Source organism: Bos indicus, chromosome 14 (assembly GCF_029378745.1).
Source record: "Bos indicus isolate NIAB-ARS_2022 breed Sahiwal x Tharparkar chromosome 14, NIAB-ARS_B.indTharparkar_mat_pri_1.0, whole genome shotgun sequence".
In the NCBI taxonomy this organism is placed as follows: Eukaryota; Metazoa; Chordata; class Mammalia; order Artiodactyla; family Bovidae; genus Bos; species Bos indicus.
This window is the reverse complement of record NC_091773.1, coordinates 19,883,274-19,908,807: the sequence shown is the minus strand read 5'-3', so window position 1 is coordinate 19,908,807 and position 25,534 is coordinate 19,883,274. Positions and strand designations below refer to the sequence as shown.

At 47.6% G+C, this 25,534-nt stretch overlaps 2 protein-coding genes across 3 annotated transcripts in view; one reads left to right on the top strand and one right to left on the bottom strand.

The window, feature by feature from the left end:
* Nucleotides 1-290: 290 nt before the first annotated feature.
* MCM4 (minichromosome maintenance complex component 4) lies at nucleotides 291-12,142 on the bottom strand. Of its 2 annotated transcripts, none has more exons than XM_070802518.1 (17): nucleotides 11,844-12,142; nucleotides 11,624-11,693; nucleotides 11,412-11,501; nucleotides 11,151-11,314; nucleotides 10,964-11,065; nucleotides 9,896-9,991; nucleotides 9,718-9,813; nucleotides 7,468-7,606; nucleotides 6,334-6,554; nucleotides 5,843-5,963; nucleotides 5,176-5,435; nucleotides 4,547-4,912; nucleotides 3,996-4,123; nucleotides 3,094-3,301; nucleotides 2,119-2,347; nucleotides 1,565-1,698; nucleotides 291-907 (listed from the first exon to the last, which is right to left on the bottom strand). In XM_070802518.1, the coding sequence occupies exons 2-17, from the start codon at nucleotides 11,685-11,687 to the stop codon at nucleotides 815-817; spliced, it is 2,511 nt and encodes an 836-aa protein (XP_070658619.1). In that variant the 5' UTR covers nucleotides 11,688-11,693; nucleotides 11,844-12,142; the 3' UTR covers nucleotides 291-814. The 2 variants fall into 2 exon arrangements, with proteins under 2 accessions (XP_070658619.1, XP_070658620.1); XM_070802519.1 differs by having other exon boundaries at nucleotides 11,862-12,142.
* Nucleotides 12,143-12,188: 46 nt separating this feature from the next.
* PRKDC (protein kinase, DNA-activated, catalytic subunit) overlaps nucleotides 12,189-25,534 on the top strand; it is a 126,611-nt gene continuing 113,265 nt past the window's right edge. Inside the window, exons 1-10 of the mRNA XM_019973745.2 lie at nucleotides 12,189-12,875; nucleotides 14,491-14,567; nucleotides 14,672-14,764; nucleotides 15,091-15,165; nucleotides 16,032-16,140; nucleotides 16,665-16,777; nucleotides 16,868-16,967; nucleotides 24,330-24,385; nucleotides 24,469-24,499; nucleotides 24,950-25,107. Of these exons, the coding sequence (XP_019829304.2) occupies nucleotides 12,722-12,875; nucleotides 14,491-14,567; nucleotides 14,672-14,764; nucleotides 15,091-15,165; nucleotides 16,032-16,140; nucleotides 16,665-16,777; nucleotides 16,868-16,967; nucleotides 24,330-24,385; nucleotides 24,469-24,499; nucleotides 24,950-25,107 (966 nt within the window). The 5' untranslated portion in view covers nucleotides 12,189-12,721. The remainder of the gene's footprint in view (nucleotides 12,876-14,490; nucleotides 14,568-14,671; nucleotides 14,765-15,090; nucleotides 15,166-16,031; nucleotides 16,141-16,664; nucleotides 16,778-16,867; nucleotides 16,968-24,329; nucleotides 24,386-24,468; nucleotides 24,500-24,949; nucleotides 25,108-25,534) is intronic.

The following is a 25,534-nucleotide window of genomic DNA, read 5'->3' as shown; positions in this document are numbered from 1 at the left end:
AGTCAAAGGTGACACTGCTCGGGTGACCTCAAATTCCACCCCCCACTCCCAATGTAATGCTGTTTAAGCACTCAATTCGGTCCGGACACTTTCCCAATGAATAGTGACTCTAAGTTGTAAAAAGGCCAAACTCACAGAGTGACACATTTCAGGGATTACTTGTTACAGTCGTATTTCTGCCTGAGATTGCAGCCAATAGTGGTTTTATGAGAATGACTGCTAAAACCGAAGTAATTTTTAAATATGATGAAACTTATTAGTGACTTATAGAAAGTAATTAGCATCATGAATTTCCATAAAAGCAGTGTTTATTAAAGCTTTTTTCTTAGTGAAAAATGCCAGATAACCAAGTATTACTTACTCTATCACTTATTGAGGAAGAAGCTTTACACATTAGAGCAAAGCAATACAAGTTAACATGGAACCCCATTGTTACCAGTCTCTTGTAGGCAAGAAAACAAGCCTGGAGGACTCAGCGGGGCCCGTCGCCTCCTCACAGGGAGGGATGGGAACACCTGCGTGTCTCCAGTACCTGACAGAGTCCAGCACAGACCAGGACCGAGACTGCAGTCTGCAGAGAAGAGCGTGTCCTGCTGTCTGTAGGGACACGCTACTCAGCCCTGGTGCTCCAGGAACAGTATCTGCCACACACTCACAGACAGCCCAGGATACTTCACTCAGCATCAACAGATGAATACCCAGGCTTCCCAGGAAAACTGAAGCCACGTGAGCAAATTCTCATGGTGCCAAGCAATGACCTTGAAGCCCTTCCTCCTGCTAGTGGTAGGGCCAGGAGCATGCTGCTCCTGGGCCTTCAGAGCAGACGCACAGTCTTCCCAGTTACTGTCAAGAAGTCGTCATCCGCCAGGGCGCGCAGCGCTTCTTCAAACATGTCCTTGGTGATTGCCTTCGGGTAAGAATAAAGAGTTTACATTTGGAGCTGCCCTCCCCAGACACACAAGGAGCCCAAGTTCAGAAACCACTGGAGTCTCCTGCCTTCTGGGTGGCTGGACACACATTTCATGCTCCAACTCTTCCCCCAAAGGGCCCGATGCTAAGCACCACAGGCCTGGGGCCCCTGGTCTGTGTGCACCACTCAGCAGTCATGTGGGGCCAAGAAAGGGGTGTCAGGAAAGCAGGCAAGGGCTGGTCCCAACCAGCAGAGCCCCTGCCATGAACCTGGCTTTCCTAATAACAGCCAAAAATTGCAAACACTCTAAATGCCCACCAGCAGTCAAGTACATGATGGGGAAGGCATGAGACAGAGCAAACATGTTGTAGTGGCTTCAGTGTCACAGAGAGAGCTAAGACTGTCACTGATTAAAAAAGAAACCACTGACTCCGCTCAAAACCACTCATCTACACCCACACAGAAGACTGAAAAAATTCTCACTGTGATCACTCCCAGATGGTGGATGGGGACCTTACTTCTCTTCTTTATCTGTATCTACATTTATTACTCAAGCAGTAAATGAAGGGGGAAAGCTAGGGGAAAAAAACTTTAAAGCAGCATCAAGGGAAAAGAAAACTATTAAACAAACAAAATGTCCGTGTAAACACTTACTATGTCAGACTGTCCCCGAATATCTTCAAAGAGCTGCTGGTATTTCAGGGCTGGCGTCTTGCCCTTTGATAAAATAAGCTTTCTCAATGCTTCCGCTAACTCTTCTTTCCGCTTCCGAGAGGTGGCACTCATTCCTGAGTTAAGAGAAAGCAATGAAGATGTTTCTCCCATAAGGAAGGGAACACCTTTCAAATCTCTAGAAGTATTTCTTCAGCCATAAATCAACTTTAGTCTAAAATAATCTTTAGTCTTGTCACCAGACAAGGTAGGGGATGGTGGCTGAATGCCAGAACACACAAAGTCAGAGTGAGGTCTGAATCCTGTCCCCAATTTTATAAAAGCTCAGAGCCGCTACTTGCCACTAAGACACAGCCCAGCAGTCCACACAGGAGCAGAGCCCCCCTCGTGGGGGCCTGAATCACTCCGTGCCTGGACAGCTGGGTGGGACAGAGCTAGGCCGAGTGCGCCAGCATCTGTCTCCGTCCAGCCCATCGCGTGGTCATGAGGGCCTCTGACCCGAGACAGGGCAGCACCCACGTCGGGGGAAGGCCGACCTGTGGTGAGGATGGAGATGTCCACGATGCCCGTCCGCGGGTCGGTGGCCGACTGCTTCAGCGCCTCCCGGTGCAGGCGCTTGGCCTCCTCCACGTCGATGGCCTCCACCTTGTTTGAAAACCGCACTTTCGCGTGGGCTTCTGCCAAGCGGATCAGCGACTCCAGCTGCCGGGGATATGCAGACACCATCCCTCGGCTGCTGCCAACCTTCCTCATGTCCACGTAGGCCTGCAAGACAGGAGACAGGCTAACTCCTCACATGGTGACTGCAGGGAGGGAAGTCCTGAGGGGAGCAAGAGCTGGTCTAGCCTTAGGCCTCCACCCTCATCCGGGGGAGGGGTGGCACCTGTGGGGGGATCGCGGTGCTGGGGAGGGAGCGGAGGACTTGGCCTGTTCACACCCTGGGAGGATTGAATAGCAGCAGGCCAAGGGGCGTTGACACAGAGCACACAAAAGGTAAACTGTGGCGTGTGGATGACCTAATTCTCTCAAGATGATGACCCAGAGGGAAAACTACGAATCACTTGTAACAGTCACTTGAGCATCTTCAGGGCTGTCAGGATGGAAAACCCACCGAAGCACCAGGAACCTTCGTAGTGTCACAACGTCCATGCGTGTGTCACCAGGCACTGCTGCCCACTTAAAAGGTACTGAGAAGTGAACGTAAAATACTTCCAGTTCTTTAGAAATGAGCAAACGCAGCTCAGAGACCAGAACTACAAAGTCACTAAGTATTAGCAGCCTCACCGATATTTCAACTCAGGCATCCTGGTCTTAAATACACTGTGCTTACAAGAACTTAAATATAAAAAGAGCGCACAACTTGTAGAAATCAATCCTTTTTCCTCTTCCACACTTGGAAAAGTCAATTTTGCAACACAGGAAGGAAAACAGTTGTAGAAGACAGTGTTGTTCTCGACTAAAGACCGTTTCAGAGCCGAGCAGGGCCCAGCAGCACTTCGGGCCGCAGGTACCTCGATGAGGGCCTGGCTGGCGTCCTGGCTGAGCCTCGGCATCACGGTGCTGTGTGCGTAGGCGATGTAGTCCCTGAGCACCGCCATGTCCATGCCCTCCTCCTGTGCCTCCTCCTCACTCTGGTAGTACAGGGACACCAGGTGGTGAGCCAGGCGCCGGTCGTACGCCTCATCCTGGGGGTCCAGCATGAGGAAGATCAAGTCAAACCTGAGGAGACACGGTGACGGTTCCCAGTCAGAACACCCAAGCACCTGAGGCCTCCGTGTGAGGGCGCAGGCGTGCCCGGCCCAGGTGGCCTGAGGAGCCCAGGCCCCCGGGTCTCCTGCCCTGGCCCTCAGTCTGCCTGGGAACAAGTGTTGGGCGCTGAAGGTGAGTCAGAAGCAGGAGGCCCCCGAGGGAAACACTGCTGTGATTCTGAAGACTGGAGGAGGTGAGTGAAACACATTTAGCTGTGCTGGGGAAAAGCAACTATTTGTGTAAGAAGTGAAGGAACCAAATTCTAAAACCCATTTATGAAATATCCATCCTTGAGGGGAAGCCTGCGTCACGTCTCCCCTCCCACAAATGCCGCTCTCAGACCCTTGTCTACTGCAGGAAGCTGCTCTCTGCGCTCTGCTGATTGTCTACAGCGGCTATAGGACCGAGCGCAGCAAGAGGTGGGCTTCTGACAGAATGGAGCACACAGGCCCCAACTGCTCCAAGAAACGAGCATGCACCAAGGTGAGCAAACGCGTGGTCCTCACTTCAGGACCCATGACTGAGCAGACATGCAGAACACACCGCCATGAAGAGATGACGATTGGCTGTGTTAATCCTGGTTATTTCCTTCTCACCCTCACCCTGAACCTTCCACAGATGAGTAAAATAAAACCATCTGTTTGATGAACATGTGCTATCATACCTTGATAAGAGTGTGTGGGGCAGCTGGATGTTTTCAATGGTGGTTTTTTTTGGATTCCACTGAGACTCGATCGGGTTTGCTGCTGCCAGGATGGACGTGCGGGCGTTGAGCTGACAGATGATCCCAGCCTGCCGGAGGGACAGATAGTGCAGTTAGCAGCCTCACAGTGAGGCCGGCAGGAGCTGAGAGCCCCTGCCTTGGGTGGCCTTTGCCAGGGACTCCTGGCACCACAAGCCTGGTACCTGCAGCATCCACCGGGGAAGCCTAAACTGGGTTTCACACCAAGGATGGAGGGGGGTAACATTTGCCGTGGCTATATCCTTCTCAAAAACCAAACCCCTGGCGTGAGACTTAGGACAAACTCAAGTTCTGAGCGCCAGGCGTTAGAGGTTAGTACTGCACAGAGCACACAGGTCCCATAGAGTCCACTCAGATGGGCTGGGACCTGACAGCAGAGTGTTGGCCAGCCCCCGGAGCTGCAAGTCCAGAGGCTGTGGTTCAGGCCCCACTCCCCACCCCCACGCAGACCTCAGAGCGGGTGGGTGGCTGACCTTGGCGATGGACAGTGTCTGCTGCTCCATGACCTCGTGTAGTACGGAGCGCGTGCTTTCATTCATCTTGTCGAACTCGTCGATGCAGCAGACGCCGTTGTCGCTCAGCACCAGGGCGCCGGTCTGCAGCACCAGCTGCCGTGTCTCAGGGTCCTTCATGACGTAGGCAGTGAGGCCCACGGCACTGGAGCCCTTCCCGGACGTGTACTGGCCCCGTGGGACCAGGTTGTGCACGTACTGCAGCAGCTGGGACTTGCTGGTCCCTGGGTCCCCGCACAGCAGGATGTTGATCTCCGCGCGGAACTTGCCCCTCCCCGTGTGGCTGAAATCCTTTCTAGTCCCGCCGAAGAGCTGAAGCAAGATTCCCTGGACAGACGGACAGACAGGTCTCAGCACTCACCTGAGGTGGGCGGTGGAGAGGCAGGGGGCTGAGCATGGATGGTGAAGAGATCAGAGAACGAGAGCATGTCAGAAGCCATGCGGGCCCTGCCTGGAAATGGGTGAGCCGCGAGTGGAGATGAGGGTGCGGCCTCTGTTCCACCCGAGGCTCAGCCTTTCCGGTGTTCACACCATCTGACCCTGAGCTTTCAGGCCTGGCCATAAGCAAGAAGCCTTTCCAGGTCAGTTACCTTCTTTATATCTTCATGCTCATAGATGCTTGGTGCCAGGGCAGATGCAAGCCTCTCATAGATGTCTGGCTTCCTGGAAAGCTCCTTGAGCAACTCCACACGTTTCTCAGAGAAAAGTTTCTGCTCTGCTTCTTCGTCAAGGCCATGCAGACGCTTTGAGTCGGTCTTCCGGTAGTGAATGACATCAATGTGGGTTTTGTAGACAGACTTCACATTGCTCACTCTGGGGTTGATGCGAATGGGGACGGCTCGATAGATGCCTGAGGGCACAAAGGACACCTCTCACCCGCCTGCTCTCAGCCCAAAGCGCGGGGAGCAGGGCTCTGAGCACAGCCGAAAGGCTGACTGGGGACCCCCACCTCCGCACGGCGCCTGCTTGCTGCTGTGTTCAGTGTGAGACAGAATCCTCATTTCTCTTTAAGTGAATGTACACTTATTAATAATTTGACTAAAAATTCTAAAATCCTGTTCCAAAAGCCTAAAAAGAAAGGAAATCCAAAAGGCTAATATATTTAAAGTCGCTCACTAGTTATTTCGGACAACAGCAGGAAGACAAACTGCTGTCTGGGAAGGCACCACATTGGAGGTCAGAGGCAGGCACTGAAAACAGCAGCCCCAGGTCATGCGCCCCCGACCAGGTCAGAGGCCTTAAGGTGGAGCCCCTCACCTGTGACGTGCACTCTGTCCCCAGGCTGGACCTTGTCCACGAGGTCATTGTGAGCAAAGAGGACGACCGTGTGCGGCGTCTGCCCCGCGGGCATGTCTTCAGGGGACTCCTGGAGCTTGATCTGGAAGGATGGGGAATGGACATCTCAGGACATCCAGATACCTGGCACCTCCACTGCCCCAGGGACGTTGTTCTGGAAGATGGCTATGCTCACCACAACACACTAGTCTCCAGCAACTCAGTCTCACCTCCATTACGAGAGCATTGTTGAGTAATGCTCCCCTATGTGGGGTGGCCACATCAGGGTGGCAGTGGGTGAGCCTGCATCACCCCCTGCCTGCTTTTCCAATTCATTCTGGACGGTACTCCCTTCCAGGTCAACCCAGTCAGGAAGCGCAGTTTTAGGGTTACACGAGTGGGCAGGTTACAATGGGCTTCAGAGGGCCCGGCAAGGGCAGAACAAGGACAGGGCACGTGGAGGGGGCACGCACCATCTGCTTGTCGGAAAACACAGAGCGGTTGTGGATGAGGGCCATGCTGTGGCTGGTGTGGCAGCGCTCGCACACGCAGGGCTCGGCAATGCGGCCACGGTCTATCTCCACGCGGGCCGTGTGGGCACATACTTGGCACTGGAAGAAGGCCTCCTGCATCTCTGGAATCAGCTGGGATGTCCTGATCACCATGCCACTGATGGCGATGAGCTGATCAATGTCTGTAAGGCGGAGAGAAGGTGGCTCGTCCCAGCTGGGTGTGGGCCTCCCCAAGGGTCTGGGTCTGCTGTCCAGCCCTGGAGGACCTCACTGCAGGCTGCATGGGGGTGCTGGAGTCACAGGAGACGCTGTGGCCAGAGCACCGACACCTCACTGGGCACCCTCAGCTCTGGCCTGGGATGCCCCTCCTGTGTCCAGCCAGATTCCTCTCAATCCCTCAAGTCCACTGACCTGCACTGAGCTCAGCTGGCCCAAGGCTGCCTGGGGACGACCGGACTTATGAAGCAGCTGCAAGAGCCCATGTGCTTGTGATAATATTCTTTATAGCCACACCCACCACCCACTATACATGTGGGGTTCACCTGTCCCACTAATAACTGGGGCCCTGATATAGCATTTCCCCAAATAAAGAACAGAAGCTTCAGGTCTGCTTTCCAAACCTTCCGATCAGGGCCCAGAGTGCGCCGTCTCCTGGACTGAGACCCCTACACTGTTCTTCTGCCTCTTCTCCTTCTTCCCAAACCAGACTTTCTCCTATGTATCAGGGAAGGGACCATATTTTATAGATCTGTTTTCTATACTGATTCAGAGAAAGTGCATACTTAGTAAAGTAACTAAAACTATTATCATTGGGTAAGTTTACCTTAAGATAGAAAACTGTCAAAAGTTATATCTTTTATATAATTTCACTTGTCACTAATAAAAAAAGGTATGGTGGACTCCAAGCATACGGCACAACAGAGCCTGGTTTCTGCTCCTGGTTTCTGTCAACTCACAGTCCACCACCGTCACTGTTAGCAACTCCTTTAAGGTTCCCTGGTGAACTGACTCTCACATAAGGTATTTTCCTGCTGTTAAAAACATTACCTTCTATATGTCAACAGTATCTCAATAAAACTGGGGGAAAGACAGTACCTTCTGGATTCAGGTTCCTCATATTCTTAGTCTTCAAGGCGTTGAATGGTCTCACTTGAATCTGATGCTCTAAGATTGAGTCAGGGTAGCGGTCAAAGAAGATCTCATTGACTGCCATGTCAAAAGTTGGGATGACTTCCTAAAAAACCAAACGTAGGATGCCAAGCTATGCTTGTATTTTTAGCTTAGGATTAAATATAATAAAGCAACTGACATTAACAAGGGATAAAAACAAAGAACATGGTATAATCCAGAAGCATTACCCTAGAAATCACACATGTGCAGTTCACAAACCCTTGGGCATGCTGCAATCTCATACATCAGCACTTTCTCACTTGACTTAAAGAGGCGAGTCTACAGTAGTTTCTTCAGGCCGTGCTGGCATGACTGTAGGCTTTTAACTAGTAACACAAGCCCATACTTTCATGTCTTTTCCTCCATATCAAAATGATAGCAAAGTAGGTTAAACCATAATTCTTACTCAAATTTGTTAACACCTGTTCTCCGTTCTGTAGATGAGGAAATGGCTGCTCGGAAGCTGAGAAACTGAGCCAAGGTTACACAGCAATTCAGCAAAATCAAGACTTAATACCAAGTCTGCTTGCCTCCAAAGCCTACAGCTATTAATAGGATCAGTACAGCTGATGCTTTGTTGATAAAGCCTGGCCTTAAGCCCAGAGAAGACTGTAGTATGGTTAACACATCCTGTTAAGACATGGAAGGCGTGTGACCATTTTCATTCAAAATATTTCACATCAGCAAACCCAACGCACTATTGTGAGTCACCCATTACCTTATGCACATACTAAGAAACACTGCCAATCAAACTACGACATGCCAGCAAAAGTAACACAGATCTTGATTTCAACGTTAATATGTACAAAAAAGTGTTCAACTTAAAAAAGAAAGAACATGGTTTAGGAGTTTGGGGGTAAATTCCCTGGCGGTCCAGTCATTTGGACTCCAAATCTCACATGCCATGAGGCATAGGCCAAAGAAAAAAAGAGAAAAAGGAAAAAAGGCTCTTTGAGGCATATTCTATTTATTACAAAAATTTTTTTTTAAAGTCTCATTGACTTTTTTATTGGGATATTGTAGATCAGCATGCAGGTGTAAAAAATATAAAGATCTGAGTCTGCCCAGTTTCCATTAATGATAACATTTTGCAAACAGTCTAATATCACAAGCAGATATTAACTTGGTACAGCTCACCTATATTCAGATTTCCCAGTTTTACGTGTATTCACTCTTGTATGTATATGCGTGTGTATCAAGTTCTATCAATTCTATCACCTGCATAGGTTCATGATCTGTCACCATAGTTAAGGTACTGAATAGTCCTTCAAAGCCAGCAAGATCCCTATGTTGTCCCTTTGTCACCATACCAAGCTCCCCCTCCCCTATTCCTTCTCTGTAACCCCAAGCAACTACTCATATGTCCATCTCTAAAATTCTGTCATCTCAAATGTTATGTAAGTGGAACTGTATATTACCTTTTATTTTTTTTTTTTTTTTTTTTTTCAGTGTTACAGCTCCATTTTATTTAGAAGATAGCAGGAGAATCCAAGACTCAAAGAGAAGAGAGTGGAGGAGTGCGTGGGGAGTGAGAGAGAGAGAGAGTAAGAGAGAGAGAGCGAGCGCACACGCACACGGGAGAGAGAGTCCGTGAGAAAATGCTTTGGCTCCTCCTTTTATATGTTTTTTTCCCTCCACCTGGGCCTGCCCTATGTATATTACCTTTTAGATGTGTATGTAACCTTTTGCTCCCGTGGGATCCATTCAAGTCCCAGTAAGTTTTACCTCTGAGGCATGTTCCAGACTGGCCATACCACAGCTGTTTGCCCACAACTGACCTGAAGGCCGTCGGGGCTGATTCCAGCTATGAACATCTGTGTACAGGTTTTTATGTGAACATAAGCTTTTGTTCCTCTGGGATAAATTTCCAGACATGCAATTGCTGTGTCATAGGATGGTTATATGTTCACTTATTTTTTTCTAATTGGAGTATACTTACTTTACAGTATTCTATTAGTTTCTACTGTACTACATGAATCAGCCCTAAGTGTACACACACACCTTCCTCACTACTATGCTGTCACAATTTGTCCCATCCTCTCATCCCCTGTAGTGCCCCCCCACACACGGGCACTCTGCAGGCATATTCTGTTACTGAGAAGACTGCTATCCAGAAACCCTGCAGGTGTTCTAGATGTTTACTGTAGTATGCTAAGGTCAAAGCCAAATTCTTACCTGTGGGTAGCAGATGAGCTGTCTGTAGAGATTTGTATCAAATGATTTTATGTGTTCACAGTTTACGTTTAAAAACGGCTCTCCAGTAACATTAATCTATAGAATAGAACAAACAAATTATATTCTAATTGTTTTTACAACAGTTAACCTGAATTTTTAGGTAAGCACATTTCATTACCTCTTCAAGTCGCTGCATGTACAGAGGTTCAGTAATGTCTATGCCAACATTTTCTTCTTCTTTAGCCAGAGGATCAATGAAACGCTGAAGAAATCTCTAAACGTAGAGAATAGATTAAGCAGCTACTCAAGTTATGGGCACTAGGGTTCATGTATCTTTTCAAGTGCCCATCAATAAACAATTGGCTAAAGATGTGATGGGACTTCCCTGGTGCTCCAGTGGTTAAGAATTAACCTGCCAATGCAGAGAGTATGAGATCCACCCTTGGGAAGAGCCCACATGCCTCGAGGCAACTAAGCCCCACAACTACTGAAGCTCACACAACCTAGGGCCCATGTTCTGCAACAAGAAAAGCCACAGTAGTGAGAAGGCCACGTACCACAACTAGACACAGCTCCTGCTCACTGCAACGAAAAGCCCCGGCGTGGCAACAAAAACCAGGCAAACGCAAACACAGTGACATATGTGTGTTTATATAAAATGGAATACAACTCAGCCATAAAAAATCGGCCACTTGCAGCAACACAGACAGGTGCAGACAATATTATACTTAATGAAGTAAATTAGAGAAAATCAAGTACTATGTATCACTATCACTTACCTATATAACCTAAAAGATAACACAAATGAGTCTACGTACAAAACAAAGACTCACACAGAAAAGAAATGTGTGGTTACCAAAGAGAAGGGGGAGAGGGGAAGGGAGGGATGTATTAGTAGTATGGGGTTAACAAACACAAACTACTTTATGTAAAATAGAAAAGCAACAAGGATCTACTATATAGCACAAGAAACTATGTTCAATATCTTATTAGTTACCTAAAATGAAATCAAATCAGAAAGAAAATGTATCACTGTAACTCTTTGCTATTGTAAGCCAACTCGACTACACAAAAATAATAGTAGGAATAGTGTCAGAATTTGAAAACAAACACATTTTTTCTTCCTGAAAACTACATCTATGATTCTGACCCACATAAGCATCTGTGCCTAAACACTGGGGCACTTGGACATAGGTCACATACACTTGCTCTCACATTTTCGAAGCCTGGAGAAATGGTATCTCACCTGAAAGTTTTCTTTGCACGTCGCCACGTTTACATCTGTTCCCCAAATCACGAGTTTTTGGCCCAAAGACTGCTCGCTCGCCACTGTATCTTCTGCGGCCGGCTGCACAGGAAAAGCCGACGGGAGCGGGTTCGGGGGACCGCCCGCATCGCGCACCCCACCGCGCCCCGACCGGCCCTGGACTCACCCCGTCCGAGTGCAGATCCACCTGCAGCCCCTTCCGGGCCGAGCCCAGGTCGGGTCTCTGCCGCACGGGAGTGCCGCGCACGCCGCTCCTCGGGGTGCCCTCCACCCGCGAGCTGGGGGTGCCGTAGGTCAGGGGCGAGCTCATGTCCAGGTCCAGGGGGACCGCTGGGGATCGCATCCACACGGGTGAGCCGGGGCGGAGGGGGAAGGAGCCCAGTGGGGCGTCAACCCCCCGCCCCGGGTCCCACCCCCGACAGCGCACCTGCGGGCGGCGCGCGGGACGGGGTGCGGGGCTCGGCGCTAGGCGACGAGGGCAGCGGCTGCGGCTCTCCGGACGACAAGGGGTCCTGTCCTGTGGGGGTGGAGGGCACCGCGGCGTCGGCGCGGGCGGCACCGGGCCTGCACGGGGGCTGACCCGGCACCGCCCGCCCTCCCCGGGGACCCCATGGGGCACAGCAGGGACCAGACACTCACGTGGCTGAGCTGGGGCCGCCCGCCGGGAGCCGCGGCGGCTCGGGGTAGATGCAGGAGACGACATGGCGGGCTGCGCAACAGGGACGCGGGTTCGCGTGAACGCTCCCTACAGACCCCCGCCCCTCTTCCCTCGCTCCTGTCTTCGCTCCTCTCAATTCTTACACCCCCTCGCCCCCGTGGCCGACCACAACCAAACCCCCCCGGCCCCGCCCGGGCCCACCTAAAGTGCGCGTTTCACCTCCGCTTCAGCAGTACGCAGATTTCCCGCCGGCGGCACCGTTGGCTCCGCCCCCAGCGGCGGCCCACCAATCGCGACAGCGTCCTCGCGCGTCCCCGACCCCGGAAGGCACCACTGTGCAGCGATAGGGGGAACTGGACGGCCTCAGCCCGCGCCCCGCAGGACACCTACGCACAACTGGCTCGGCGCTCCCCCTCTAGAATGGTCTTTACCGCAACCGGAACGCGATTTCGCGGGAAATCTGTGGAGGCTGCGTTCCGGGCCTTCCTCCAAGGCGGGGCGGGGCGGGACGCGGGGGGCGGGGGGGGGGAGCGGTTTTGTCCCTGTGTCCCTTGGGATTCCAAACGACCGCCCCCAACCCGATCCCCGTTACCAAGGACTAGCGGTGGCCCCTGACCCTAGCCCTAGCCTGTCTCTTTCTGCCTCGGGCAGTTGGTCACCTCCAACTTGCCACCTGTCCTCCGCATCTATTTCCGGAAGTCGAGCTGATGGGTTCCTGACTCTCCCTAAGTTTGACTGCATTGTGCTCTGTGTATCTTAACTTAGGATGTCTAAGCCGCCGGTCCTACAAGGCAGGCCACCTCCTCGAAGATCTCCAGCAGGGACCCCTCGCCCGCGTCCAAGTCCGGAGCACTACAGGGCCGAGGCTGGATGTGCTCAGGGATCATGGATCCCCCTCCCCGGCCCACTAAGGCCCCATTCGGCCCAGCACCTCGCCCCCAAGTCCTAGGGGCAGGTTCGGGCCCAGGCAGCTGTGCGCACGCGCTGGAAAATCCGCCCATCCTCGCCCTTTCCCGCCCCTTCCCGCCCAGCGGCACTTCCGGTCCCGGCAGCGAGAGTGGTGTTCGCGGCTGGAGGATATGGCCGATTCGGGGTCCGGCGTGCGGGGCTCCTTACTGCAGCTACAAGAGTCCCTGTCCGCTGCCGATCGCTGCAGCGCGGCGGTGGCCAGTGGTCAGCTGCTGCGGGGCCTGGGGCAGGAGTGCGTGCTGAGCTCTGGCCCCGCGCTGCTGGGTGGGTACGGCTCGGGGCTCCGGACGGCCGGTGCCCGGCCGCCCGCTCGAGTCCGAGTGGGCACCCGGGGTGGTGCTTGAACGGGCCCGTGGGAATTTGTGATCTGTGTAAAACTTTGTCAACTTCCTCTGTTCTTAACACCAGAGGAAAGGTATTTCAAAGCCTGAGTTGTGGAAATGCTCTGAATTTGGCATCACTGCTAACCACGGTGGGGAGCGGCGATGAGAGGGAAGTTTTATGTTCTTCCACCTCATTGTTGCCTCAACCCACCAGCACCTTTTCCAAACTCCAGTTTTGCTGTTCCTTTTGAGAAACAAGTCATGCTCTTATCTTGACTTATGCCTGGGTAAGAACTTGACCCTTTGCAGCTGAAGTGCCTCTTAGCATTTTTAATGTGTCATTGTGTGAAAACTTGGTTACATTCCCTTTTAAAAACCCAAACATGCAGAGTCTTAATTAGAGGATGAGATTTTCTTCTGAAAACGTCATTGTTAATAAAGAGGAGAAATAAAGCCTTAAAGAGATTGCTGTGTAGTACCTACAGACTGTCAGGGTGTGTTCATGAGGAGCATCACTGTGTAAATGCTTTCCAGTCTGTTCTAAGAGTTCAGTTTTGTTCTTTAGTAACCTTGTCGTAAAGCAGTTCGAGGTTCACTCTATCCAGGATGTGTCCTTTCACTTGAGGCATTGTAGGACTGTGTACTAATTTCCTATTGGTCCTGAAACACACCACCAACTTGGTGTTTACTACAGCACAGGCTTGTCGGTTATCCGTCTGTGGTTGGAAGCCAGCAGGGATCTCATCAAGCTAACACCGAGGCAGCAGGCAGGGCCACTCCTTTTTTGAAGCCCCTGGGGGAGAGTTAATTTCCTTTTCATTCAGGTTGTTAGCAGAATTCAGTTCTTTGCAGTTGTAGCACTGAGGTTCCTTTCTTCTGGCATTCCTTGTTTCCAGAAGACACCTGCATTTCTTGGATCATGCTGTCCCTCTCCCCGCTTCCTCAAAGCCAGCAGCAGAGGGTTAAGTAAGACACCTGGAACCTGTCCTGCTTGCCTGTCTTCCATCTCCTTTTCCCCCTTCCACTTGTGAGGGCCCTTGTGACTGCATTGGGCCCGCTTGATAACCTGGAAGTGAAGTGAAGTGAAGGTTTCTCAGTTGTAACCAACTCCTTGAGACCCCATGGGCTATACAGTCCATGGAATTCTCCAGGCCAAAATACTGGAATGGATAGCCTTTCCCTTCTCCAGGGGATCTTCCCAACCTGCGGATGGAACCCAGGTCTCCCGCATTGCAGGCAGATTGTTTACCAGCTGAGCCACAAGGGAAGCCCTGATAACCCAGGGCACTCCCCAGTTTAAAGTCAGATGATTGGCAGCCTTAATTCCATTTGCAACCTAATTTTCATTTGCTGTGTAAAGTTAGCGCATTCACAGGTGTGATGCTAGGCATCAGGGTTCTGGCCATTATTCTGACCTTATCACTGTGGAACATTGTCTAGAGTTTCCCATTTTCCTTTGTCAGTTATGAGGCTGAATTGAGAAACAAGCATCACCTTTAGTGTGCGTTAATGGAGAAACTTGGCAGCTCGCTTACCTGTTTTTTTTTTTTTTCCAGCATTACACACTTCCTTAGTTTTTTCCAAAGATTTTGGTTTGCTTGTATTTGTTCGGAAATCACTTAGCATTGATGAAGTAAGTTGACCATTTTCATTTTGCTCTTCTAGTGTATGTCTCTTCATGTTGAGGTGACTTTTTTTTAGCCCACTTTTCCGTAATGTTTATTTCTTTTATTATAGTTTCGTGATTGTAGAGAAGAAGCCCTAAAGTTTTTATGTGTTTTCTTAGAAAAAATTGGCCAGAAGATCATACCTTATTCTCTAGATATTAAGGTAAGAAGAAAAAACTTACCTCTTTGTATATCAGCATCTCTTAACTTACATGGAAAGTTACATGGTAACTTACGTCATAACATGGTTAAGCTTAATTTTATTTCTCTTTCTTGTTGGGGAGTTTACTTATTTTTGCTTGATTGTATTAGAAATTAAGTGGCTAATTTTTAAAAAATTTAATGAGCTGAGGCCCTTGTAGAAAACTATTAAAGTGTAGTATGTCAAGTATTGGTATTTCTTCTCCCAGGTGTAGATTTAGCTATTAAGTCTTAGTTATAAGAAGTAAGATCTTATTGATGATTTTGATATCTCTTTTTAAATCCTAGAATATTTGTACCAGTGTTTACACAAAAGATAAAGCTGCTAAATGTAGAATTCCAGCCCTAGAACTTCTTATTAAGGTAATTTAAAAAAATATGTCTAAGTGCATGTAGTTTGTGGCGCACATATAACTTGAACTGAAAATGAGAGTTGTGGGTGAGACGCTGAGGACTCCCGTTGGTGTGAGAAGGTGCCCGTTTCCAGCCATCACCAGCAGCACTTGGTGTTCTGCCCTCACACCACTCTGGGGAGCAGAGGAAGAATCTGGGCTATGAGGGGCAAGAAGTGCAAAGTGAAAGTCGCTCAGTCGTGGCGGACTCTGCGACCCAATAGACTATAGTCCGTGGAATTCTCCAGGCCAGAATACCGGAGTGGGTAGTCTTTCCCTTCTCCAGGTGATCTTCCCAACCCAGGGATCAAACCCAGGTCTCCCATATTACAGGCGGATTCTTTACCAACTGAGCTTTAAGGGAAGCCCTTACTCTGAAAACCTAATGCTGCTGAGACTTGCCCAGATGCACCTCTTTGTGTCCTTGAATGTTTTCTTGAAACCTTACACTCACACCGCGAAGGGTCTGTGTGTTGTGTGTGTGTGGTCGTTGGGCTCGCTCTCACCTGGATCTCTGCTCAGATGCAAATCTTTTTTTTGCATCTCTGTTGTAGAATTTCTTTGGGTCTTGTTGGTTCTTAAGTGCCTCTGAGAGAATGGGTCTAGTCATAGAATAATTTTCTTGGGAAGGTGAAATTAAGTCTACATCCCTTTCCACTTGGTCTCCCCTGTTTCTCCACCACCCACCTCAGCCCCTCATTCCCCATAACCTAGCTTGACACCTATCGTGAGTGCCTGGAGATCATGGCTGTGGAACATGGCTGTGTGCGAACAGGTGCAATAGATGGAAGCCTTCCATTGCTTCCTCCTAGACTCTGCTAACTCGTGTTCTCTTAGTTACTTCAGACTTTGAGAAGTTCTAGACTCATGGATGAATTAAGAGTTGGAGAGTTATTTACCAAATTTTATGGAGAACTTGCATTGAAAGCAAAAATACCAGATACAGGTAAGATGTATTTAAATGTGTCTTTAAAATGCTTTAACAAATTTAACAAGTTTTTAGTGTAAAACTTGGATTTTTTTCTGCCAAGGTATTTATATTTTACAGATGAACTTTTTTTTAAAACTTTTGTTGGAGCATTGTTGCTTTACGACATTGTGTTTCTACTGCACAAAAAAATGAATCAGTTCTCTCTTTTTTTGGATTTCCTCCCCATTTAATACAGATGAACTCTTTTTGCTGAAAAGAAACCAAAATGGAAACAGAAATAGTGTGTTAAATCTGCTTATAAAAATTTTAATCTATACAAAATGATTTCTTCAAATAGAAAACTCACACGTCAAATGTAATTTAGCTTATAATAATACATTCACATAAAACATATCAGGAAAGATTCAGTACATAAAACTAGATAGTTTGTGTGGCTTATTGTTAAATTATTTTGAAGTAAAATCCTCTCCTTTTATTTGTGGATTTTTGCTTAATATATTTAATTTTAGGCCTTAATTTGTCTAAAATTTATTTTTCAGTTTTAGAAAAAATATATGAGCTCCTAGGAGTATTAGGTGAAGTTCATCCTAGCGAGATGATAAACAATTCGGATAAACTCTTCCGGGCTTTTCTGGGTGAACTTAAGACCCAGGTATGATAAACTTTATGATCTTCTTTTCTGCTTCCTTGTATCTGGTGGGCTATTCTCTCTTTATGGTACCTTGTTAAACTCTCCTTTCAGATGACATCGACAGTGAGAGAACCCAAACTTGCGGTGCTGGCGGGGTGTCTGAAGGGACTGGCGTCACTTATGTGTAACTTCACCAAGTCCATGGAGGAAGGTATCGCTTGATGGCACTTGAGTTTCTTTCTTTATTGAAGAACTACTACTAGTCTGATGAATTCCTGTGTGATTTTTAAATTGTATACCAGTTGTGGATTCACATGGAGTCGTGAGAGGCAATGCAGAGATGCACGTGTGGCCTTCCCCTGGCACCTCCCGGTGATGCCTGTCGTGACGTAGTGCTGCCTGATGAACCTTCGGGTCTTCTCGGTTCCAGTTGCTTCCCATGCACCGACTTGGGTGTTGAATTTAGTTCTGTGCCGCTTTATTGCATGTGGGCTAGTGTGTGCCCATGACAGTCGAGGCCCTGGCAGCCTGCCGCGGGAGCAGCCTCCTTCCTGTCCTTCTGTAGCCACATCCCCGCCCCCGCCCCCCACCCCCCCAACAGCCACTGCTCAGTCTCCCACCTTGAGCTTTGTCCTTTCACATTTATGTAAATAGACTCATAGCAGGTAACTTTGTGGCTGCCTTATTTCACTGTGCATGAGAATCCCAGGGACGGCGGAGCCTGCTGGGCTGCCGTCTACAGGGTCGCACAGAGTCGCACAGAGTCGGACACGACTGAAGTGACTTAGCAGCTTAGCAGCAAGGTCTTCGAGGTTCACCCCTGTTGTAACAGAATCCCGCTGTATGAATACAGTACACGTATGTCCATTGGGCCATCAGTGAGTACTTGGGTTGCTTCTGCTTTTTTGACTGTTGTGAATGATGGTGCTGGAAATGGGTGTGCGAACACCTGGAGTCCCCCGTTCCCTTAGAGCATCCCCAGAAGTGGGCTTGCCGGCCCACGTGGTGGTTCTGTAGTTTCCAGGGGCTGCACTAATTCCCGTTCCCACCATCAGGGCAGTCTCTTCACGCCCTCAGAGTACTTGCTTCCTGTTGTGTGACGTAGCCTTCCTAGTGAGCGTGAGGTGGTTTCTCACTGCATTTCCCCAGTGGCTGTTGGTGTTGAGTGTATTCACAAGTGCCTCTTGCCCACTTGGGTGTCGTCTTGGTTGAAGTGTCTATTCAGGTTCTCTGCCCATTTGAAAAATCAGGTCATTTGACATTTTGTTAGTTGTATGAGTTATTTACGTATTCTGCATATCAGTTCCTTATGGGATCATAATTTGCAAATATTTTCTCCCATTCCATGGGTTGTCTTTTCACTCTGTTGATCGTGCCATTTGATGTGCAAAAGTTCTTCATTTTGATGAAGTTCAGTTTATTTTTTCTTTGGTTGCCTGTGATTTTCGTGCCACATCCATGAAATCATCACCAAATCACTGAATCGTCGTGTCTTTGTAGAAAGCCAGCTGGGCATTAGCTGATTGGCTCATCACTTGTGGGGGTGGATCCTGGTTCTCTGTTCCCCTGCCCACACCACACTGTCTTTATGATATAATTATATAGCAAGCTTTAAATGTCCAGTATAGTTCTCACATTTTATTCTTTAAAAATCATTTGGGTATTATAAGGTCTGTGCCTTTCCGTGTAAATCTTAGAACGAATTGGTCTGTGTCGACGAAGTCTTCCTTGGATATTTGTGGTCTTTGTGCTAAACCTGTGGATCAGTTGGAGGAGAGTTGATGCCTTAACCATGTTGAGTTTTCCAGCCCATGAGCACAGTGCACCTCTCCATTTAGTTGAGTTGGGTCCTCTTTGATTTCTTTCATTAGCGTTTTGTAATTCTTGTGCTGCAGATCTTTGCCTTTTGGTTTTAAACTGTTTAATACAGTTTTCTTTGTAACTGTCAGTAGTGTTCTTCTATAGTATCTCAAATTTAAGCTTAGAGGATAATCTAGCTATGAGAGCTTTATAATGAATTCATTTGTTTTTAAAGGACAAATAAAACTTTTTTAATCCCAGGAAATTCTTTAAAAGAAGAACTTGTTTGCTGTTCCTTACCATTTTTGTTCAGATAATTGCCAGATTTTTCTACCTCCTGCATGTGTTTGCTTTTATTGAATTGCAACTTAAGAAAATTCCAGATCTGATCATTTCAACCTGAGGAAGCAGCAGTTTCTAACGTTTCCACCGGGTGTTCCCAGTCTTTGCTGCCTCTGAGTAGGAAAGCTGGCCCAGCTGCTCCTGTTTCCCCTCCTCGGTCTCCTCTCTCCGGCTCCCTGTCCGTGGAGCATCCTGCCCTCTCAGCTTCCTGCTCGGGGATCTCCTGTTGTCTGAAGCCTCTGTGCTTCCTTGTGTGAGCTGCTTCCTTGGGCTTCTGTAGTCCTCTCTGTTACAGCACTTTCTGCGACATGTTTTTCATCTCCTAGACTGTCTATTTTGTCACTTGACCTCGGTGGCAGGTGACGTTGCTTATTTTTGTTTGTTTTTGCTTGGCGTGTTAATTGACATTTGGTGAACAAGAAAATTAATAGTACTTATTGCTCATTAACCATGTGCTAAGGATTATCGTGTTCATGTTGCAAGGGAAATTCCTGTAACAATTCACTAAAGCAGGTGATAATGTTTGTTTCCTGGATTAGAACACTGGACTGAGGTGGACAGAATAACGGCTTCCAGAGATGTGCCATGCTGATCCTAGCCCCTCGACTGTTAGGTCTGAGGCAGAGGGGAATCATTTGTGGATGGGACGTTGAGACGAGGCTGTCCAGGTGAACCCAGTGTGATCACAGGGACATTTGACTGTGGACGAGGGTCAGGGTCAGGGTGCTGTGACGGGAGAAGCTGGCTATAAGGATGGAACTGGGGCCCCAAGGCAAGGGGGTGAGCAGCTTCTAGAAACTGAAGGCAGCCCTCAAGCCTCTAGAGAGGAGCACACCCAGGTGACTCCTTGCTTTGTGTTATTTTAATGGTTTATTCATTTATATTTCTGGCCGTCCTTTGCAGCTTGTGGGATCTTAGTTCCCTGACCAGGAATTGAATTTGGACCCTGTCGGTGAACGCACCAAGTTGTAAGCCAGGAAATTCCCTATTTTATTTTTTAACTGAAGCGTAGTTGCAGTCCAGGATTGCGTTACTTCAGGTGTACAGCATAGTGATCTGACAATGAAACACCTTAGGAAATGACCATGACGAGTCTCATAGTGTCCGTCAGCAGAGTTGTGACAGTGCTGACTGCGCTCCTCAAGCTGTGTGTCACGTCCTGATCTTCACCTGTGTCTCTCATGCTCCCGGCTCGCTTCCCTCTGGCAACAAGCAGTTTGCTCTCCGTATCTGTTTCTGTTTTTCTGTGTTTCTTTGTTCTTTTAGGTTCCACTTTTAGGTGAGATCACGTGTAACGTGTCTTTCCGTGACTCTGCTTCACTTAGCATAATGCTCTCTAGGTCCATCTGTGTAGCAGCAGATGACAAGACTTCATTCCTTGCAGCTGAATAGATTCCTACAAATACATATACCTGCACATTCACCACATTTTCTTTATCCATTCTTCTGTCTATGGGCACTTAAAGGTTGCTTCCATGTTTTGGCCATTGTCAATAATGCTGTTGTGAATACTGGAGTGTGTATATCTTTTCTAATTACTGTTTCCATTTTCTTTGGATAAGTACCCAGAAGTAGAATGCTGGATCATGTGGTAACTGTAGTTTTTTGAGGAACCTCCGCTCAGTTTTCTGCAGTGGCTGCACCAGTTTTCATTCCCATCAGCGGTGCATGAGGTTCCCTTTTCTCCATCTCCTCATCAACACTCTTTATTTGTTGTCTTTTTGATGATAGCCATTCTGACAAGTGTGAGGTGAGATACTGTGGTTTTGATTTGCATTCCCCTGTTTAGTGATGTTGAGCATCTTGTGCCTGTTGGCCATCTGTGTGTTTTTGGAAAAATGTCTATTCAGATCCTCTTCTCATTTTTTATTTTTATATTTTTTCTGTTTTAAATGTATTTGTGTTTAATTGGAAGATTATTGCTTTACAATATTATGTCGGTTTCTGCCAAATATCAGCATGCATCAGCCATCTGTGTACATACATCTTCTCCTTCTTGAACTTACTTCCCACTTCTCACCCCATCCTGCATCTCTGTATTGTCACAGTCTGCTCATTTTTTTTTTTTACTGAGTTGGTTTTTTTTTTTATATTGAGTTGTTAAGTTCAGTTGTTCTTTGGACGTTAACCCCTTATTAGACCTATCATTTACAAATATCTTCTCTCATTCAGCAGGATGCTTTTCTGTTTTGTTGGCGGTTTTCTTTGCCATGCAGAAGCCTTTTAGCTTGATGTAGTCCTGCATGTGTCTGCTTTTGTCATCCTCTAGTGAGGTAACTCCAGGTGGCACCGGTGGTAAAGAACTTGCCTGCCCGTGTAGGAAATGCAAGAAAGAGATGCAGGTCCGATCCCTGGGTCGAGAGGATCCCCTGGAGTAGAAATGGCAACCCACTCCAGTGTTCTTGCCTGGGTAATCCCATGGACAGAGGAGCCTGGTAGGCTATAGGTCATGGGATTGCAGAAGAGTCAGACATGACTGAACACACACATATGCACTCATGAAGTAACAGATCAAAAAAAGCACTAAGACTGATGTCAAAGAGTGCCATGTATGTTTCTTCTAGGAGTTTTGTGGTTTCAGATTATAGGTTTAGGTCTTTAATCCACTGAGTTTATTTTTGTGTGTGGTGTAAAAAAGGGTCAGGTTTCATTCTTTTGCATGTAGCTGTCCAGTGTTCCCACCACTATTTGATGAAGAGGCTATCTTTTCTCCATTGTATATTCTTGCCTCCTTGTCATACATTAATTAACCATATGTGTGTGGGTTTTTTTCTGGGCTTCCTACTCTGTTTCTTTGATCTATGTTTCTGTTTTATTGTGCCAGAACCATAATGGTTTGATTACTGTAGTGTAGTTTGAAATCAGGGCACACGATGCCTCCAGCTTTGCTTTTCTTTCTCAGAGACTGTTTTGACTATTTAGAGTCGTTTGTGTTTCCATTCAAATATTTTGCTTAACTGTTACAGTTCTGTGAAAAATGCCGTGGATACTTTGATAGGGATTGCATTAAATTTGTCAACTGCTTTGAGGAGTGTGGACATTTTATCAAAATTAGTTCTCTCTGCCTGTGAGCACAGTATACGTATGTATATTGTATATATGCATATACATATGTATTTTTGTATGTATTTTTGTATGTATGCATATACGTATGTATATTTGTACGTATTTTTGTATGTATATTATGTATTGTCTTCAGTTTCTTTCATTAATATCTTAGAGTCTTCAGGGTATAGATCTTTTACCTTCTTGGTTTAATTTATTCCAAAGTATTTTACTCTTTTAGATGCAACTAATGGCACCCCACTCCAGTACTCTTGCCTGGAAAATCACATGGATGGAAGGGCCTGGTGGGCTTGCGGTCCATGGGGTCGCTAGGAGTCAGACATGACTGAACAACTTCACTTTCACTTTTCACTTTCATGCATTGGAGAAGGAAATGGCAACCCACTCCAGTGTTCTTGCCTGGAGAATCCCAGGGACGGGGGAGCCTGGTGGGCTGCCGTCTGTGGGGTCACACAGAGTCGGATGCGACTGAAGTGACTTAGCAGTAGCAGCAGTAGCATGAATAGGATTGTTCAATTTTTCTTTATGATAGTTTATTATTAATGTATAGGAACACTATAGATTTCTGTATATTAATTTTACACTCTGCACCTTTACTGAATTCGTTTATTCTAATTGCTTTTTGGTGCAGTCTTTAGGATTTTCTGTATATAGTGTGTCATCTGCAAATAGTGACAGTTTTACTTCTTCCTTTCCACTTTGGATTCCTTTTATTTCTTGTCTGATTGCTCTCACTAGGACTTCCAATACTATGTTGAATAAAAGTAATGAGAGTGGTCATCCTTGTGTTGTTCCTGATCTTGGAAGAAATGCTTTCAGCTTCTTGCCATTGAGTATGACGTTGGCCCTGGGTTTGGCATGTATGACCTTTACTGTGTTGACGTACATTCCTTTTTTACCTACTTCATTAAAAGTTGTTATCATAAATGGGTGTCAGTTTTGTCAGAAACTTTTTTCTTAATCTATTGAGATGGTAATATGATTTTTAGTTCTTTGTTGAAGTTCTTACTGTATTCTTTTATTCTTCTCCCGAGTTCATTGAGCATTTTTATGACCATTACTTCAAAATTTTTTTCTGGGAAGTTACTTAACCTCTGTTTTACTCAGTTCTTTTTTTGAGAATTTGTCTTCTTTCTTGTAACATGACCTTTGGCCCTGTTTTGTCAGAAACTTTTTTCTTAATCTATTGAGATGGTAATATGATATGATTTTTAGTTCTTTGTTGAAGTTCTTACTGTGTTCTTTTCTTCTTCTCCTGAGTTCATTGAGCATTTTTATGACCATTACTTTGAAATTTTTTTCTGGGAAGTTACTTACCTCTGTTTTACTCAGTTCTTTTTTTGAGATTTTGTCTTCTTTCTTGTAACATGACCTTTGGCCCCTTGTCCTGCCTAACTCTCTATTTGTTTGTGTTTGGTAGCTCAGTTACGTTTCTTGGTCTTTGTGTAGGAAGGTGTCCTGTGGGGTCCAGGAGTGTAGCTCTCCCCCTCCCCTTGACTGCCCTGGAGCCAGGCACTCCAGGAGCATCCCCTGTGGTAGGTGGGCCAACCTGGCCTCCTAGGGGCCACTGTGCTGCGGTTTCTAAGGCCTGTTACCGCTGTGGCTGGTGCTCTGGCATGTGGGGGCAGCCTGGGGGAGGGAGCCACTTTGGGGGATGCTGGTGCTGGCTGAGGTGTTGGCACAGCAGGGGTCACTTTGGAGGGGTCTTGGTGCTGGCCAAGGGCCTGCATAAAGGGCTGGTGGGGGAGCAGCTTGGAGGAACACCAGCTGTGTCGGGCCTGCAGATGAAATTGGGTGGGGTGGGTGGTGCTGCTGGCTTAGATGGAGAGTCAGACCCTGCACCTCGTCTTCTGGGTGCAGGGTCTCCAGCTGGGGGGCTGAGGTGGAGTCCAGACCCTGGGATCCCAGTCCTCGGGATGGGGCTGACAGCACCGGCCCCCTCCAGGGGCCGCTCCTTCTGTCTCCAGTTGTGGAAGGTCTGTCCTGCTGTCTTCAGGTCATTCTCGGGGTTTTCTGCTTGTGTCTGTGATGATGGTTCCAGATTGCTCACCTCCAGAGCTGGGTGGTAGTGGGTTTGTGCTGTTTTAAGGCACAAAGTTGGTGATAATTGATGACAGTGGTGACGGGAAACTAACGTAACCAGTGCACGCAGGACTGGGACTGCCCCCTTGGTCTGAGGCTAAAATTCAGGTTCTGGTCACGTTGTGATTATGTGACTCCAGGCAGTAGTACTGGGTACTAGCACGTTCACTAATGGAGGAAGAGCTCCTACTGTCTCCAGCAGAGCGGTGGGTCGTGAGTCTCATGAGCTTTGTCAGACACACCTTGTGATCTGTGACAGCGGCTGCTTTCTGTCTTTCCTCAGATCCCCAGACTTCAAGAGAGATTTTTGATTTTGCATTAAAAGCAATCCGTCCTCAGGTAGGATTTAGTATTCTAATTCTTTCACAACTGAGCCTTGTGATTGTCAAACATTGACGGTAGGTTTTTTTTTTTTTTAATAGATTGATCTGAAGAGATACGCCGTGCCTCTGGGTAAGATTCTGCATTTAAGGAGGTTATTAGGTTGGTGTCTGAGTGAGCGTTTGCTTAAACTGTGAGTGAAGGTGGTACTGTGACCCCTGTGATGCTCCCACGTGGTCACTGATGGCAGCTCTTGGTGCTGTTCAAGATGGTCACACTAAGATTGTACCATTTCAGAAGAAATTACTTTAGAGCAATCCGGATCTTTTGACTCTGTCTGTATTTAAATAAACCCTGATCCTACTTCTGACCTTTGTTTTGGGGGTCACTGGCCGGATTGTGGGCCTCTTGATTCAAATGGAGGATGGAGGCATTAGGTGTGAGGGGACCCTGGGCCCCTGAAGTAAGGATTCGAGGGCTTTGTGAGCACGGTTTTGGTTTGATGTGTGCCTGAAGCTTCCTAAGTTCTTTGTCTTGCCCTTTGTCATCCTGTTTTCAATACGGTGTGTTCTGTGTTTGCAGCTGGCCTGTCCTTATTCACCCTGCACGCATCTCAGTTTAGCACCTGCCTTCTGGACAACTACGCTTCTTTATTTGAAGTCCTATCGAAGTGGTGCAGCCACATGAATGTGGAATTGAAGAAAGCTGCACACTCAGCCCTGGAGTCTTTTCTGAAACAGGTACTGTGTAAAATTCTTTCTATGCGAAGACATAAATTCCAGTCTTGTGCATGAACATTTGAAAAAAAAAATACAAGTTGGTCCATTAGCTTCTGTAGTACCGAGTGACTTCACTTTCACTTCTCACTTTCATGCATTGGAGAAGGAAATGGCAACCCACTCCAGTGTTCTTGCCTGGAGAATCCCAGGGACGGGGGAGCCTGGCAGGCTGCTGTCTATGGGGTTGCATAGAGTCGGACACGACTGAATTGACTTAGCAGCAGCAGTACTTAAAGAGAAAAGTTGGTTATCCCTCTGCCACAGGAGTGGCAGCAGGTTTGAAAGAAAAAAAACTTGAAAGACATCAAGTCTGATCAGGTTCTCAGAGCCAAGGCCAGACAAGAGAGTAAGGAGGTGGGACGGAGGGAAGGTTGGCAGTCAGGGCTCC